Source organism: Phaethon aethereus (genome assembly GCF_964289735.1).
Source record: "Phaethon aethereus genome assembly, chromosome: 1".
NCBI lineage: Eukaryota > Metazoa > Chordata > Aves > Phaethontiformes > Phaethontidae > Phaethon > Phaethon aethereus.
Window position 1 is genome coordinate 43,481,943 of NC_138575.1, and position 17,923 is coordinate 43,499,865.

Below are 17,923 nucleotides of genomic sequence, written 5' to 3' on the forward strand. Positions count from 1 at the left end.
GCACCTCCACTGCCAGGCTAGAGGCAAGGTTAGTATGAGAGAGATCTTCTAGACCATATGTTTCAACGAACAATGAACACCCTATATGGACAAAATATGAGCCAGAACATGCAAACATAAGTGTAGTGAACAGAACATTAGGTGAGGAGAAAGGAATTTCTTGGAGTTTGTTTCCTCCTCTGTAGAAGCTTGATACAGTGAGTACAAACTAGAATACAGCTAAGTGTTCTAGCACTCCCTTGGGCTGCAAGGCAGATTTTGTTCAGGACAACCTGTCTCCACAGACTAGAAATCCGAGGCACCTTTGTTGGCTCCAGATTTCATACTAATAACCAATGCTTTACAGGCAGGCACAGCAATACTGAAGTCCTTTATCAGATCTAGCACCACTTCTAAAAACTTGTCTTCTCCAAAATGGCAGTGTTGACCAATCACTGAAACATCTAGTTCAGATTCACAAGTATCACACTGCAAGTGGAAAGTACAGATCAAACTTTCCAAACTATTGTGTTTGTTTTTAAAATGCTATGTAATTTACTTTTCAGTAACTCTCAACTTTTGTTTCTAGTAAGAAGTGAACTGCAGCATGAAAGATATGCCTTACCAGTTTACACATGCAGATACACAGATCATAATAAAACAAGACTAGCTTCTGAAAATACTAGGTTTTATTCACACCCCAGTGGTAAACAATAACCTTAATATGATGACTAGGTTTCTTTTGTAGATCACTATGTCACATAAAATACAAAACCCATAGCATAAACAAGCTGACAGTTATGAATGTTTAATGTGGTCTTGTTGGAAATTAAACAGGTTATACTAGTCTTCTCAAGTAGTCAAATTCAAAATGCATCATCATCTCCTAGTTAGTACAAGTCACTGCCATTTCTATAACAAAGTAATGAAGGCACAGCTAGTGCAAGCAGACTTAAACCCGTTCAGACTACTGGGCTGAAAAATACTTTGGTTGGTTCTTCAGGAGAAAGTTTTCTCTAAACAAATATTGGTCTCAGTTAACAGTTCTGAAAATCTTCACAGCTGCAGTCTAATAGCTACATGACAGACTTCACAAGAACCAAAACTATGTAGCAATGAATTAACATTCATGCTTTAGGGAATTTACTGCATTCTACATATTGGCAGAAATTATACTGTTAAAATGCTAGGTAGATTGAACCTACATTTTAAACTGGTTCTTATGTGTTTGTTTTCTTTTTTTAACAAATTGGTTACTTAATTCTACCAAGATACAAAACATAAGGCTGTAAGTAACTAATAGTTGTGTTTAGGCTATTACAGTGCAGGTAATCCTCAAGGCCACATACACACTGCTTCACTGCTGCTTGCATTCTGCTGGGTTTTGATCCTTCTGTTGAGAAAAAAGGGAATATCAGTTTACAGATACCAGTGTTTTAAAAGAATTATTAATATTGCTAAGCATACTTCCTCAGGTTACAGTATTCAAGTTCTTCTTTCATCTTTTCCCTTAAACTAGTTGCCTAGCATTAGTAATACCACTGTCTTTGATGTGGCAACATCCACAGTGCATTTATTTTGGCTTTGTTAGTGCATAGGTAATGATCCAGAACAAAAATCTGTTCAGAACTAAGTGTGGTAGGATACTCTGAAAAACACTAACACTAGAAAGAAAAAGGAGGAGGAGAGTTATGCATAGTAACAAACAACCCAGCTCAGAAGCGGCATCCGGGACTTCTACACAGTTTGAGGCAAAAGAAACTTCCTGCAATCAGTAACAAGGGCACAGCCCTACTCCAGAAGCCACTGTAAAGCAATGCAATGAAACATCAAATTATGGTACGTTCTTAACACTCTGGAAACATCTTTTGCAATATATTCCAGTTGTTAGAAAATTTGAACGTGGAAGATTTGTTCTGATATATTGAAACAGACAACCAACAATCACAATAATATGGGAATTGAAGGAAAAAGCTTTTTGCAGGCAGAGTTCAGCTGCGAGTTTTACTCCACTACTTTGCTCTGGATAGCTATTCTAGGACCACAGTGCTTCAATAAATGTAGCTGGCTTTCAGCCTGTGATCAGCTTACAACTATTTACTCTTATGTCAATACACTACAGTACCACTACTGTCCCTAGCCCTTTGGCAGTTCTCTCAGAAACAGAGCACACAGTCTTGCGGTTTCTCAGTTCTGTTAGCCTAGAAAAGCAATCTAAAATTGTAGTAATAAGAAGCCCATGTTGCAGCTGTTCCATTTTGATTCCAAAACTTTCTTGAATAGGAAGCAATTTGAATACACTGTAGTAGATGAAACATCACCAACAGGCTGTACATTTTGATTAACAGTTCTACACCCTACATCTTTCTAGGTACAATGCTAAGATTATGTCATTCTTTCAATAGTACTTTGATTGTAGCTCAAACCATTCCTACTCAATAATATGCTGCCTCTTCGTTTGACATTGCAAACACATTTTGCAGAAGGCATTTTTAGTTCACAGAGACTTCAGTTTCATGACTGCAACTTTCATCTACCATCATCAGATGGTTTCAGGTGGCCAAATGTGCCTTTTCCTCAGCTAGGAAAAAGCTATGAATTGAGTGGCTCACAATCAATTCTCCAGCAAAGTGAGTCTGACTAGTGATTTGCCCTTCCCATGGAATAAGAAAGCTGCCAGTTGTTGTCGGCTGTTCACATTTTAGTACTTGACTGTAGATGCATTCCTGAACCTTGACTTCTGCTACCTCAAGCAATAAAAGACTTGCTATTATCTACCCTGAAAAAGCCTCGGTTTTGTACTCTGCTGGGAAAATCTGTGCCAGAGTCAGTTTGTGACAAGTTCCCAAAAACTGAAGCTGGACTACGCAGTTCACTGCATGTCCTTACAACCATTAGAGAACATTTTCAGCAGCAACTTGCTGCAAGGCAGGTTTATAGAAAACCAAGCCTGACTAATTTCAGTGCTCAAAGACAAAAGTTACTTTTACAAAATGATTGTTGGAGAAAGAACTTTAAAAAAAGTGGCTCTCTACCAATATTAGTCTGTCAGAACTGCGACTGCAACAGCCTCAGTCAAAACATACTTCTCATAGGAACTATGATTAAATACTTAAACTAAAAAAAAAAAAAAAATTAAAAAAATCAAGATTTAACCTACATAAAATTTTAAGTGTGTGTATGTAAAAAAAGTTTGAAGTTTGTTGTAAATTCCTTACTTTTGGGTCATAATCAGGATCATTTTCTTCATCTGCTTCTTCTTCTCCCTCCTGGAAGAAAACATTTGTTTGTATTTCTCTAGCTTATCTCCATTCAGCTTCCTGAGCCATTTTCAAGAAAATGAAGATTAAATTATACTCTTAAATACATTAATTCACACTTTAAATTATGCATATCTTACTAGTTTGCCCTCCACAAAGCACATCATTTTTTGACATTAGTTGTAACTTAATTTGTAAGGTACCTTAGAGTTGTCTTCATTTGGTTTGGTTCGTTGGTGGTGGTTTTGGTTTTTTGTTTGATTTGTTAGGGGGTGGGGTTTTTTTTAAATTTTGTTTTGTGTGTTTGTTTTGTTTTTTAATATTCACCGTAGAGCCACAAAATTATGTACTGTATCTTACGTTCATAAGTAATACTTAAACTTAGTGTTCAGAGCCTTCAAAAACTAAAGCAACTCTTATTCCAGATAAAAAACTACAAAAGGGAAACTATTTAAATCAAGGCCATCTGTCAAACTTACCTCATCATCTGCCTCTTCACCTTCTTCATCATACTAGGAAAGAAAAGAAATGGTTTTGATAGTGTCATAAATGCAGCCATTTATGGCTCATATCATCACAGGCAGATAACTCAAGTAGATGCCAAAGACTACACTTTATAGTGCTGTAAGAGAACTTCCTATATCAGAGATATTAAAACATGCTTTATGCATCAGCATGAGCAGCATTCAATCTCTCAAGCTACACTATGGCAGAGAAAACTGGCTACCATAAGTTCCTTAGGTGGAACACTGGAAGAGCTTTTAAGACTGTGGTAATGCTACTGGCTAGTAGGGTGTATAAAAGCCCAAGGCAATTTGTACAGTCAGTCACTTCCCTCTTCCGCCTCCCCAGTCCAGGGCTTTAAACTAAAGGGCTACCATTTTACATTCTAAAAATTAATTTGAAGGCAGGACTTAGATAAGCTATCTTAACTGTCAAACTGTCCTCATTTGTGCAGAGGCATGGGAACAAAATATTTTACCCGCATAAAGTTCTGGGGTTTTGTCGTTTGTTTTTCAAGCTTAGCTCCTTTAAAGCCCTTAATTCAAGCTTTTGCAGAGCTTGCTTTAAATACTTCAGCATGCTTTGAATGTGCTTATCTATCATTTTCTACTCAGAGTGCCCTCCTGAAAGGACCAGGCTTGAATCTCAAGGAGCTTGGTAGCCCAGTATCACTGTAAGCACAAAGAACAGGCTGAGCAGCTAGGCAGACTAATTTGTTCTCTGGCAGCCCATTATAGTTCTACCGAACTATTGGGTACACGACCCTAGGAAAGCTTTATACAGGATGTCTGAATTTAATTTTGTGTAAGTGCTCAGCTTCTACCGCTACTTCTACCACAAAACTCTGAATTCAGTACTTCAAAGATGAATTACTTTTGTGCTCCTCTTTACTGAACACTCCAGCAAGCTTGGCTGAAATTAACTTTGATACATCCCATTCTAAGGATACCAACATTATAAAAGTCAGAAATTACCTGAAGTCTTTACAAAGATTTTAGAATTTTGAAAGAACTTTATACTTACATCATCATCATCATCTTCAATAGCTTCTCCTGTGAAGTACAATACTGATCGGGGCACTATACGTTCACGCAAGAAATGACCTATTTCAAAGTCTGCAGCAAGGATTGCCTCAGCATCATCATCCTGCATAAAACAACATTATTTCCCATTAAGCAAGCCATTGTGAAGCACCTCAACACCCAAAAACGCTCCCCAATCTAATCTCAGGTTTTCACTCCTTTTGTTTACACACCAAGCATTCTGCTGTCTCCCATCTGAAAAGTTATCTTCAATTCAAAAAGCTTGATTTTTTTTTTTTTTTTTTTTAACATTATGACCATACAGCTTTTTGTGTCTGCGCCAACTGGAGTTCTAACAGCATGCTTCTGGAGGCTTTAATCAGCTTTCTCACTGAAGCTTCGTGATGTATTCATCACTTAAGTGCTTTTGGTAGTGTTCCTCCTTACAAAAAGATGGCTTATTGCCAGTTTTGTACTAGTGAGCACACAGAGGAGTGGGCTCTTGCAGTTTTCTATTCTTGTGTTATTACCTTCTCCAAGAGTTAATAGCTTGGGAATTTTTAACAGCATAAAATACAAACCAGATACATGCAGCCATTACAGAAGATCATCTAAACAATGCCTGAAGGGAGAGACTTACACCACCCATTAGGCCAAAAGCTACTAACAAAGATCACTACATTTGTACAACTGTAACAATTCACAAGGTAGCTTTCAGGAGGAATAAGCTGTTAAAGGCTACTAAACTGAACTCTACCATTCAACTCAACAAATTCTCCTTCTAATAAAGAAAACTCAAATACATATTATTCATCACAAGTATTCTCAGTTAAATACAGAAACAGTTAAAGCTGACGCTGTTTAACAAATTCCCCAAAAATTTCAACAAATGCTTTGTATATAAAGGCATGAATTCTTCTACTGGTGTTTCCCCTCCACCCCCTTATTTTAAATAAGCCAACTTACCAGGTCTCCACTTTCAGGAACTGTAGGGAAAAAAAAGAAGAAACAAGTGAGTAAAGTACATACTACTTTTAAAGTTAATGCAGATAAAGTAATATTCAGTTTACCTTCAGGAGGACTAAAGAAGTTGAAGAAAGAGTCATTGGAAACAGTTTTTGTCACTGTTCTAACTGTTCCGCGACCCTTATGTTTCTGCTTCTTCTTAATGGTTTTCAGAGTAACATTCTTTCCTTTTTTCCAGTCTATTTGGCAACTGATGAGGAAAGAAAAAGAAAAAAAACAAAACAGCTGCAGCTTAATATCATTCTACTTGTTACAGGTACCTACTGAGTCTATCACAACTGCAAGAGATACATTAAATATGAAATATTAAGGTATTATTTATTCAGTGCTATCTTCTCATTAGTTTATATGTTGAGAACAAGAGTAACAGGTTCATTTTAGGATTGAAGTGTTTTCACCCAAAAGTTCTTCCTTCCCTGCTCAATCTCTGAAATGCTAATTTTCATGAGCTACCACATTCTGCCTAGTTTCCTATCAAAGAATGGCATCACACCATTTTTAGAGCTACCCATCCATTTATAAAGTAATGTAATATTTAGTCATGTTAGTAATATGCCAAGGTTTACCAAACCAATGACTGTAAAAAAAGTCCTTAAAATAATGCATCAGGCAGATGTGTGGTTTTTGGTTGTTTTTTAGTTGGTTGGTTGTGGGAGTTTTGCCACCTTTTGTTTTGGTTTTTTGTTTGTTTGGGTTTTGTTGGTGTTTTCTTTAACTCTATCCTGCTTACAAAATCATGCCCACAGGCTTGTCTCACATAAAAAATTCTGTGGACATGTAAATGAAAAGTCACATCAATAAGACTGCCTGCACTTGCAGAACTTTCCTTTAAAGACTCAAAAGAAGGGGATAAGTTGTTCTGGGATAAGAAGAGGCTGTCTTCCTTAAAACTCAAAACAAGGACTAGGAATAAATAATTTTTACAGAAGCCGAGTGTCATCTTACAGCGACCTTTGCCAGGATTTATGCTTTTCAAAAACAGTCCAGAGGAAGACAAAACAGTTTTATCAAAGCTACTCAAGCACTTAAGACTAAATCTTACAGAACAGTTGAAGAAATATGTTGCAAGAAGTAACTGGGAAATGAAGCGGTAAATAAAAGTCAGTATCAGTAACTGCAGAGTAACATATCGGTAAAACCAAGCCTGACTGCAGTGATAGGCTCTAAATTACTTATCACTCAGAAGAGCAGTCCGATCAGTAAAGAGACATTAAGACGAAAGCAACTGAACAGGCTGTAATGTACAAGTCATGTTTCTCTCGTCCTTCTGGTCGCAAGAAAAGGGACATGAACAGAATGCATGTCAGAAATACAAGAAGATTAAAAGAAGTGATCAAACAAATTTTTTAAAAAGCTACAAAAAGCTACCTGCAAAAAGATAACGCCATCCACCTTTCAATTAAACTTTAGTGATTGCAGAACAGTATTTCTAGATAAATACTGATTACATTTATGTATATGCATATGTAATATCTTATATATACTTATAAGTTACATCATTTAAAACATGTAGTTTTATATATGGTATTGAAGTTACTGAAAAGCACTAAAAAACCTCAAGTCAAACCCAGCTGTTTACAAGTTATTAGATAGCAATATCTTTTCCAGCACCTTCCCAAGATGCTGTAAGCCTACAGTTGCCTAATGCTAAGGAAGAAACTGTTACATTGTCTTAAAGTTATTTATTAGCACTTACCCTGTACAACCCATGATTTCTGGTCCATCAAAAGAGAAGGGATCAGAATCATCTGGCTCTGACCTCATTCTATACGTCTTTGTCAATACTTCATTTGTGAAGTAGTCATTTGGTTCAAAATGAAATTCTAATGTGAAACTCTTAAAAAGAATTGCAGAGTGACAACTTTAGCAATTTAGCACCACATACCTTTAACTTCTAAATACCTAAAACCCAAAACGAAAAATACACATGCAACAGAATATATTCATCTCCTCCAATACTGAAATGGTGCACACATGTAACTTATTCTAGAATTTGCTCCCCAAGTTGTAAAATAAATATGCAAATGTTTTCATTTACCATGTTGATCTTGTGCTTATTAGTTAATATACTGCTTGCAGTAATGACACAAGATCTCCCAGTGTACAGCTTTCCTGATGCTAACATATAGAGAGAACTTCTAAGTTTAACACGTCAAAACTTAGCAATCTATCCAGTTGCTGGCAAGGAAATTATAACCAATTATAACAGTTCAACGAAAAGTACCTGAAGGTATCCAAATTTAAAGGTGAAATTTAGTCATCAGACATTAAGGCCAAGTTATTAACTCATCAGAATTTGAAGGTTAAATTAAGGAAAATTTATTCATCTGGTACTGCAAGACTAGTACTAGTCCTTGTACTGTTTTTCAGAAGACAAGCAGCAGCTGTATATTTCTCATGATTGCCATAAGACAATTGGCTATCACAGACCATGCTACTAATATACAAGTTAAGTCTTAAGGTAACACAAAAATAATCTTGTTTACTAGGTTAAACTAACCATAGGCTGTCCAACTTCTGAAAACTTCACTTTTATATCTTTTAAGTGTTTCAGGATAGGTTCATCATGTTCCTGTAAGAAAACACAGTGTATTCAATTTTCATAACATTAAATTGTACACACATTTAAGACCCCGCAGAGATAAAAAGCCATACTTAAAATGAGTTTCACATTGGACAAGAACCTTGTTACAACACTGAAACATTTTCATGAACGTGACCAGCAGATGGCAACAACGGCCGTAAAGTTTCCACCGCAGCACACAACCTAAATCCAGGCTAACACCAGGTAGTTTTTAGCAATATCCAATACATATCTCATACATACACTCCTATAAATACAGGGAGTGTATTAGTAAGGTAAAATAAGTTTAACAAATAACACAGTAAGAAGGTATTTCAGACTGGTCTGTGCTGTCAGTTGACTAATGTACCAGAGATGACATCCAAGTTCTTGTTCCATTTTCGTTCTCCAACAGACACATCAAGTAATGTACTGTTTCTCTTCCTTTTTTAAGAAAGACGCTTGGATTAAGTACTAACGCAACTTCAAACAAGCCTGGACCGCCTCCTACCTGAACCATGTCACTGAGCAAGTCCACGTTCTTGAATACTGTCAGCCAAAACTCAGGAATTCCTTTAGGGTCTTCTTTTTCTTCATCCTTTTTTTCCTCTTCAAGTTTGGCTTTCTCTTTCATTTCCCCCTTGATAGAATAAAAACGTTAGTTTTTCTTAATTTTAAAAGACTCCCCACAAGGTTCATTTTATGTTTGATACCAGTACAGATTAAGTTTCATGTGCACACTTTAAGCAATCATTATGAATTATTATTATAAGCAAGCAATCATTATGCACCCACTTTTTTCTTTTTTTTAAAAACTTTAGTTACTGTATTGAATCTTGTTTCATGCTAAAGCTTGAGATATTGATGAGAACCAATTATGATACTCACTGAAATTTCCTCTTCGACCTCTGCTTTCCATTCACATTCTTCCTCTGTAGGTTCATAAATTGCATTGATGATTTCACTTCGCTGGAAAATTAAACCAAGAATATTTTCACATTTCCTAGTCATTGCAACCAGCAATGCCCTAACTAATAAATTTCTAATCCTGAAGTTACACAATTAGTAACACATTAACTATTTATGAAAACTTTTTCTTCTCGCCCTAGAAGACGACTCAGCAATTAAGAGCTTTTCATCACACTAAAATAAGCACCAAAGTTCCACAGGCACCAGCGGTTACCATATCATCTAACATCTGCTCAATTTGAGGCCTGCTATATTGAAGTGATTTAGGTAACCATGGAACAGACTGAACCTTTCTTCTCCTTAATCTTAGTTGATATTCACAGGGACGGTAAAATGGTGTCAATTGAATTGAATGGGCACATATGAGACCAAAATAATTCAGAACATGCATAAGCTTTCAATTTATATTCTCTTGTGTTTTAGCTAAAGCTTTTAAGTACAAATCAGATTAGCATTAAAATACCTTGTCAAATAAGGGCTGATAGAGAGCAGCATATTTTCTTTCCAGCTCATGAACTTCCTCATAGAACTTTGCTTCTATCTGTGCACACTGAACTTGAAGGTTCTTGAGAGCATTCACACGTCTTTTAACAACTTTAGGCAAGCTGAAAAATTCAGTGACAAAACTGTTACTAACACTGCAATGCTAAGCACATGTTGACCCCTCCTTAGCCACCCCGCCCTTAATAACCAACTTGCATCAAAATAGATTTTGCACTCTACTTTAAGCTTTAGAAATCTGAACAAATCAAAAACTATGACCCACTGTACCACGCGGATTGACTCTGTTAGCACAGGCTCTTAAACTGAGGCTTAACCTGGATTAGAACCAGAGTATTCCAAACACCTGGATCAATCATGAGACAAACTTGTGCAATAAAACTTCGTACTAAAAACAAGTTTTACATTATCAATAAGCAGCATAGTAAATTCATACGACTGAGCAGAATTAAGAAAGGTCTGATCACTAACTGGTTTGGTTTTATGAAAGAAAGTCCAAGACTGTTCAATTATTACTTCACTAAGGAAGACACTCTTCAAAATTCACATTTTTGTTTCACTAAGGAAAGCAGCTGGTACTACTGTCTTCTAACATATTAACTTTCACTCCCAAAATGACCTAGAACGGTTTTGCTAAACAAGCCACTGCATTACCCATGTATAAAAGGAAAGCAATTAATGCAATCCTCATTATAAATACTTGTCAGCTACAACTCTTTAATACTAGTTTCACTTTAGTACAATACGCTAACATAGATTTACTGTCAGGACAGAAAGTTATTACACCAACGCTACTGGTGAGATTTATGGGTAGATTGCTGATAACCCCACTGCCTGTGAGGCAAGCCAAACCCCAGCATATGGCTACAGAAGATTACCATGTTAACTTCCCAGATTTATTTTATTTAAGCAGTTGGGCCACATTTAGAACACAGTAGTAAACAACTACTTTTATTTGTTAGGACCAGCTTCAGGTTAGAGGAAGTAACCAAGAATATGTTAGCTTAGTTAAACACTGAAAATTCGCATTAATTAAAGCTATCTTACCTCTATTAGGTAGGACAAGCACATGTTTCAACATCTTTGTCCACCTTAAAATGCAGAACCCTTCTCCCTGATGCTCAACACAAATATACTATTTCTTCTTACTAAGATAATATGCAGACCACCAAGAAATCAAGATTTCCCTTAACCTTCCAATTTAGGCAAAAGTATATCTGTTACATGAACTACCAAAAAAGCTTAAATTTAATCATGTTCATAAAGGGTTGATAACATTCTTGTTACTCTGACATTCTTGCAGAAGTTAGTCAAGTTAATGACTTGCTGTAATCTTCAAGTACAGTATCAGAACTAACAGCAACTTAAGTAACAAGTTCAATTTGTTCAGGAAAAAAATGTTAAGGAAGAAAATTAATACAACTGCATAGATAAGTCATCCAACAATCATCCACTTAATGCCACATGCATATATATTTAGAGTAAGAGTACTCATCCTAGCAATTGCATGTGAAAACTCTGTGAAATTTCTAAGAGGTGGTGCCATACGTGCACAGCACGTCCAACTCGGGTATGTCAGAGTAAAGATTTTCACCCCTTTCTTAAAGAATCTAGAATCTTGTGCATGTGTCAAAGCTACATTTTGTGACAGTCCATGCCAACTAGTCCAAATTTCACAACTTGTACATCCACTACCTTTATAAACTCTGTTCTTTTAAAAAAAGGTAGTTTAATGAAATAGACAGCTTTTACAGAGTAAATCCGAAATGAAGCAGACCAAGAAGTATGAACTGGACTGCGTAAGTACAAGAGCAGCAAGTAAAACCTGTTGTTCTAAATACAAGCCCCTAGTAAATGTTATAATTACACAAGAATACAACCTCCTGTGAGCAAGCTGAGGGAAATGCTACTCTATGAAAGTAAGTTTCATTAAAATTATTGTGGCCAGGCACAGGTGAAGTAGTAAGTTATTGGATAGCTGCCAGGCAACTAGCAGATTCTAAGCCTGAGCAGACAGTTACTTTCCTGGAACCTGTTTAGTTTCCTACCAGCTTATGCATCTAGATCCTTAACAGCCCACATAACAGGCTTTTAGGATCCCAGATTCCTGATGACTTCTGTGCCACCTCAGTGTCTAGACTCTGTAGATAAATAACCTCAAAATAATACTTGGGAAGACATATAAGAGGCACCTGTAAAGCATGGTTAAGCCAGCATACATGTGTTGAGAAAGTGCAGACACACACATTTTCTAGGTATTTTTGTACTGCGGTAAGCATTTAGTAACAATGGCAAAGTTGCAATGCTTTTGTGAGAGAATACACTACTGTACTTTGAATTGTTGAAGAAATGTTACAGTATCTTAGAGAGCAGCTGACTAGAAGAATGCCATGTAAATCAATGTTACCACTTTTGTTCACTTCTTAGATCAAGGACCTGGAAGATTAGTAGAGGTTAATTAACATCTGTTGAAAAACAGAAGAAAAATACTGGATATAGAAAGTCTGTAGCGTACAGTATGTAGAAGAAAGAACCTGAGTGCCCTTTGACTCCATGCTCTTTCTTGGGCCAGTATTTATTAGGGAAGGCTGTTAAATGGGCTTTTCCACCATGCTATTATGTATAACAGGAAAGTGAAGTGGTGTGGGTAGGAGTAGCAGCAGCAATGCCTGTTGCTCAGTAGTTGCCCCGGATCAAGTCAAAAGCAACGTAGGACCCTATCACAGCAGGAAGGTTGGATGTTTTACAATTCCTGTGGATGTGGTGGAACATTTGTACACAATCAGAAATTACATAAGAGAGCCAGAAAATTCTATCTGTTAATGCAGATCAAGTAAAGAAAATTTTAGCAAAATACTGTTGGAAGTTTTGATACGTTAAGGAGACCACATGAAGTACTGATACAACGTTCTGAATTTTATCAGCTCCTGGCTTGACTATAGAGATACTGGGTCTCCACGTATTTGTCCATCCTTAAGAATATTGATGTTTCACAATTAAGGCAAAGCTACAAAAGACATTCCAAGTAGCAGGAAAGTATGTTTTAAAAGAAGTGTGCCATGTTGTAACTGCAGGGGACAGGGTCAGCCACTGTAAATATTTTAGCATTCTTTTCTTCATAAAAGCCCAAATAAAAACTCTTCAATTCTGAGATGCACTACGGCCAGACTATATCAGTCTTCCAGCTATCTGGGCAGCACAGTTATTTACGGCTATTAATCCTACAGGCAATACTGTTCAGAAACCAAAAGAACCATTTATACCACCTTTGCTCATACTGAACAACTACTGTACCTTTCTATATATCCTGTAGATGTTCCTACCAGACCATCAAGTCTTTCCTGAAGGGCTGCAAGAATCTGAGGGTTTTGCATCATCTGCACAGTCAACTGCCGAGCTAAATTAAAAAAAGAAAATTATGTAAGTGCAAAGTGCATCTTTTGGACTAATCTTGAAAGAAAAGTTACTTAAATACTACAAAAGAGCAGTAAGCTTACTATATATACACTTGTAAAAAGAAACATAGGCAAAGAAGTATTTCAAACACCTCTCCACTTTGGAAGCATGGATCAAATACATCCTATTCTGAACATGGAAGCAGCACCTGGATTAAAAAGGCCACTATTCAGCAAGCTGAGCTTTTTTGTTAAAACGGAAGGTTTCATATGATGCTCCTAAAAGCATCAGTTTTGCCTTGACTCATTTTGAATTCATTAAGGAAAGGCAAGGTACAAGAATCTGTGCTCTTACTTTAAGAAGGGAATAAAAACTGGAATTCGAATTTTCATTCCATTTTAGGTAACTGGAAAGGAATATGACAGTTTCAGACTTGAATTTAAAACTGCTTTACAAGTCTATGTCTATCTAATTTTCCCTGCAGAAGAATAAATTATTAATTAGAATAGCCTGACACATTACTGACTACAGAATACCACTACTAGGTGCTTGAAGTCTATAATCTTCACAAAGAACTTTGTCCAAATGGGAAACCTGTTTCAAACTACAAGGTAGAAGTACATTTTAAAAAAGACACAAATTCCTAGCCTAAGTGTTCTCATTAACCATATTAACATCAGCCCTTTTACTTCTGCTCAGAAGCTGTGCCTAAACATGCAGAAATTAATTTCACAACTTCATGCTTTTAAATAAGAATTTATGATCAGTTTCTATCATGCTGTTTTGCCTTCTTCCCCCTATTCTCAACATCTACAGATAGGCAAATGACTACTTTGCATTCCTTATAAGATACTAGATTTATATAGCATTCTTCTGACACCTTCAAATTAGAGTGAAGCTTTTGAATCCTACCTGATGCACAAAGCTTTTGGCAATAGCATACCATCTTCCATTTCTATGCCCTTCACTACAGTAACTGCATATGAATATTCTCTTCTACTTGTATATCATAGCGCTGAAATTACATGCTGAAAAGTTATATTTCAAGCGACATACAAAAAAGCAGTCTTGTTTCTTCATAATGATTGCAATCAGTTCTTATTTTAGCGGTAGAAGCTGTAATTACTTCTTAAAGGTACTACCTCACATTAGTCAACGCTACTCATCAGTGTATCTAGTTTTCTCTGGTCTTACTATTCATGAGTCTTTCCTAGACACTCAAAAACCTGCCCAAATGTGCCATTTGAATATGTTGCCAGTTATTCTTTAATACCAAATCAATATACAAATCATACACATGGTATGCCAGTGCCAACAGTCACATCCTCTCAAACTGAAATCCGACCACATATTCTATTTTGCAAGTTCTTGGATCTATGAACACTATTTCTTCAGAGAGGTTTTTCCTGAAAGCGTGAGTGCTTTACTTAGTGTTCACAGAAGGACCTTTGACATACTTAAATATGAAATTACCTAGATTTAAAAAAGTAAATCAGTAAAATGTAAGGAAAAATTGTGCATGAAACTTGAAAACTAGACAAGAAAGAATTACAGATGCAAAAGAACTGCTTAACACTGTGTCAACTTTCCCTACTACTGAAACATGTTTCTGATTTATAAAATCCAATTTCCCTCCAAGATTCCTATAGTACAATTTCCTCTCAGATCCTCACCTACAATAGCTGGGATTAATCACTAAGAATACATATTACTCAGCTCTAGGTTCCTTTGGGACACTTGAATACTTACCATTTAATTATTATAAGCTGTTCTTCAGCTGACCAGTGTGTTCCAAAATTTTGCAATCCAGTTTTGAAAACACTTCTTTCAATAGATATAGCAAAGCCTCTAACTTGAGCAAAATTATCCTACTTTTCTTTAGTGTAATTATTCTGCTCAAGCAATCACATTATGTGGCACTATCAGCAGTCCAAATAATTTTGGTGCAGAGATTATTAGTTATTTATTTTAGCTACTTGCTCTTCAGATTCTATTTTTGCCCCCAATCTTTAACTATAAAGCATGAATAAGACTGTTCAGTACAGACAAAATAAGTATTCTGATACATGTTCGTTTTTTTGAGGGAAAAGATAGAAGGATTTATTCATTTTAAGAGTAGTAACACTAAGCATGATTTTTGTTCTGCTCACAATCAAACAACTCGGCAGCAAATTACTATCTATCAAAAGAGACACACACACATATATATGGACCTGATTTTTTTCTACCCAAAGCTTCACATTTTAAAAGCTTTTAACTGCTGTTAGTTTTAAAAGAATCTAGTCACATACCCACAATAATCCTTTCTTTCCCAATTATACATCCTTACAGGTGGCCAGCGCTGCCTGAACTGGTACTGACAATGACTAAAAATGAGTGACTGCAGACAACTAATAAAAATCACACACATAAAAAAGTCCTTGCTTCAGAATTTAAATACAGTTGTACATCAGTAGCTATGTTTTACTATTTCCCATTATTTTAAGCAGTAAAATCCTTTTAGCACATTAATTAGAAAGCACATATTCAACTGCTCAAAAACCCTTGTTTTCAACATTACCTTTGCTGTTGGCATCTTCACCAGTTTCTTCTTCTTCTACTTCTTCAACATCTTCCATATCTTGTTGATCAAGTTCAGACTGTTCTTTGCTATTAGGAATATTTAATAACAGGATCAAGAAGTTAGTTTTATAAAATGCTGTAATAAGCTTAAAGAGCTCAAGTTAGAGATCATGTGAGTAGAAGCAAACTGTTGCATCAATTTTGATCAATGACAAACTAGAAGTCTTAATAGCCAAGAAAAGCCAGATTTGTCTTCATAGATTCAAGTTTCACACTGCGCAATCTCAGAACAGTTTAAAGAACTAGCAGCTTTCCAGAATTTTGAAGATTCCAACTAAAGTTTTAGATTTACTCACAATTGAGATCTCAAACCCATTTGGCAGGAGCAACTCAAGCTTTTTTTTCCCACATGCTATAAACCTCTTATCTTGCCACAGTGCCAAGGTCACACCTAGACTCTATCTATCAAGTATCCGGAGATCACAGCCACCTGAAGTACAACATAGGACACAGTCAGAGCCTCAGTAACCCACAGATTTTACTTACTTGTCTATGTCTGCCATTCTCCTAGATTTCAAACCCTAGAGGGAAAAAAACAACAAAAAAAAAAGAACAGCAGTATTAGGCTTCGTTCACAAGTTCTAGAGGCAAATGCCATAGTATTAAAAAGGAAAGAAACACAAACCATGCCAGCTTTAAGAAACAGGATAAATACAGATTACAGTCTGAAGAGTGGCATATCTCCCACACACTTTTTGACCTCTCACTCTAAAGCATGCAGAAATACTGCAAAACTTTGTTCTGGTTTAGAACCAATAGATCTACTCACATAAATTTAAGTACTAGCAAAATGCCATGTTGCATTTTGTATCACAGGATTGTACTAATACCACAGATTGAAAACTAGTCCTGTCTAAGTCTAAAATTGAAATGCAACCTGAGAAAAAATGAAGCAAAAAGGGTGCTAGAACTTTTGAATAAACAGTGATAACTGTTTATTCATTTCCAGTGTGTAAATGCAGATGAAGGATACTTATAGATAAATCAGTTTCTTTTAATACTGAAGATGCATTTTTGTGGATTTACTTTTAATCCCAACTTTACAAAACCAACCCAAGTAGTGCCTCAGAACACACAGAAAATTGCAACATTAAAAAAAATTGATGCCAAGTACCAAGCTATTTAACATGACTAATTTCCATGTCCTGAATGATCAGAATTTTCTTATGTATCTCGGTATCATCATAAATACATTCCAGACACAGTAACTAGAAACATTATATGATGAGACTATTGCAAATCTTGCATACCATGTTTTCAAATGTATTATAGAACCATAGAACAGTTTGGGTTGGAAGGGACCTTTAAAGGTCATCTAGTCCAACTCCCCTGCAATGAGCAGGGACACCTTCCACTAGATCAGGTTGCTCAGAGTCCTGTCCAACCTGACCTGGAATGTTTCCAGGGATGGGGCACCTACCACCTCTCTGGGCAACCTCTTCCAGTGTTTCACCACCCTCATTGTGAAGAATTTCTTCCTTAGATCTAATCTAAATCTACCCTCTTTTAGTTTAAAACCATTTCCCCTTGTCCTATCACAACAGGCCCTGCTAAAAAGTCTGTCCTCGTCTTTCTTCTAAGGCCCCTTGAAGCGCTGAAAGGCTGCAGCAAGGCCTCCCTGGAGCCTTGTCTTCTCCCAGATGAACCACCCCAACTCTCTCAGCCTGTCCTCATACGAGGGGTCTTCAATCCCTCTGATCATTTTTGTGGCCCTCCTCCAGACCTGCTCCAACAGATCCATGTCCTTCCTGTACTGACAGCTCCAGAGCTGGACACAGGACTCCAGGTGGGGTGTCACCAGAGTAGAGGGGCAGAATCACCTCCAGCTTTTCATCCACCAGTACCCACAAGTATTTCTCGGCAGGGTTGCTCTCAATCCCTTCATCCCTCAGCCTATACTGATACCAGCGACTGCCCCGGCCCACGTGCAGGACCCTGCACTTGGCCTTGTTGAACTCATGAAGTTCACAGGGGCCCATTCCCAGAGCTTGTCCAGGTCCCTCTAGATGGTATCCTGTCCCTCAGGCATGTCAGTTGCACCACTCTGCCTGGTGTCATCTGCAAACTTGCTGAAGGTGCAC

The 17,923-nt window shown here is 36.8% G+C and overlaps 1 protein-coding gene across 3 annotated transcripts; it reads right to left on the bottom strand.

Annotated features, from left to right (window-relative positions):
* Positions 1 to 1,336: 1,336 nt before the first annotated feature.
* Positions 1,337 to 16,885, bottom strand: NAP1L1 (nucleosome assembly protein 1 like 1; the record flags this gene model as incomplete). 3 transcript variants are annotated; one of them, XM_082001875.1, is made up of 14 exons in its annotated part: positions 16,329 to 16,885; positions 15,781 to 15,869; positions 13,119 to 13,221; positions 9,787 to 9,928; positions 9,243 to 9,323; positions 8,866 to 8,994; positions 8,292 to 8,363; positions 7,488 to 7,627; positions 5,836 to 5,981; positions 5,732 to 5,751; positions 4,767 to 4,889; positions 3,719 to 3,751; positions 3,198 to 3,248; positions 1,337 to 1,372 (listed from the first exon to the last, which is right to left on the bottom strand). In XM_082001875.1, exons 1-14 carry the CDS (start codon positions 16,343 to 16,345, stop codon positions 1,337 to 1,339), a joined length of 1,182 nt encoding a protein of 393 aa, XP_081858001.1. In that variant the 5' UTR covers positions 16,346 to 16,885. The 3 variants fall into 3 exon arrangements, with proteins under 3 accessions (XP_081858001.1, XP_081858002.1, XP_081858000.1); XM_082001876.1 differs by lacking the exon at positions 16,329 to 16,885 and having other exon boundaries at positions 3,198 to 3,245; positions 15,781 to 15,862; XM_082001874.1 differs by lacking the exon at positions 1,337 to 1,372 and having other exon boundaries at positions 2,570 to 3,248.
* Between the last annotated feature and the right edge of the window lie 1,038 nt (positions 16,886 to 17,923).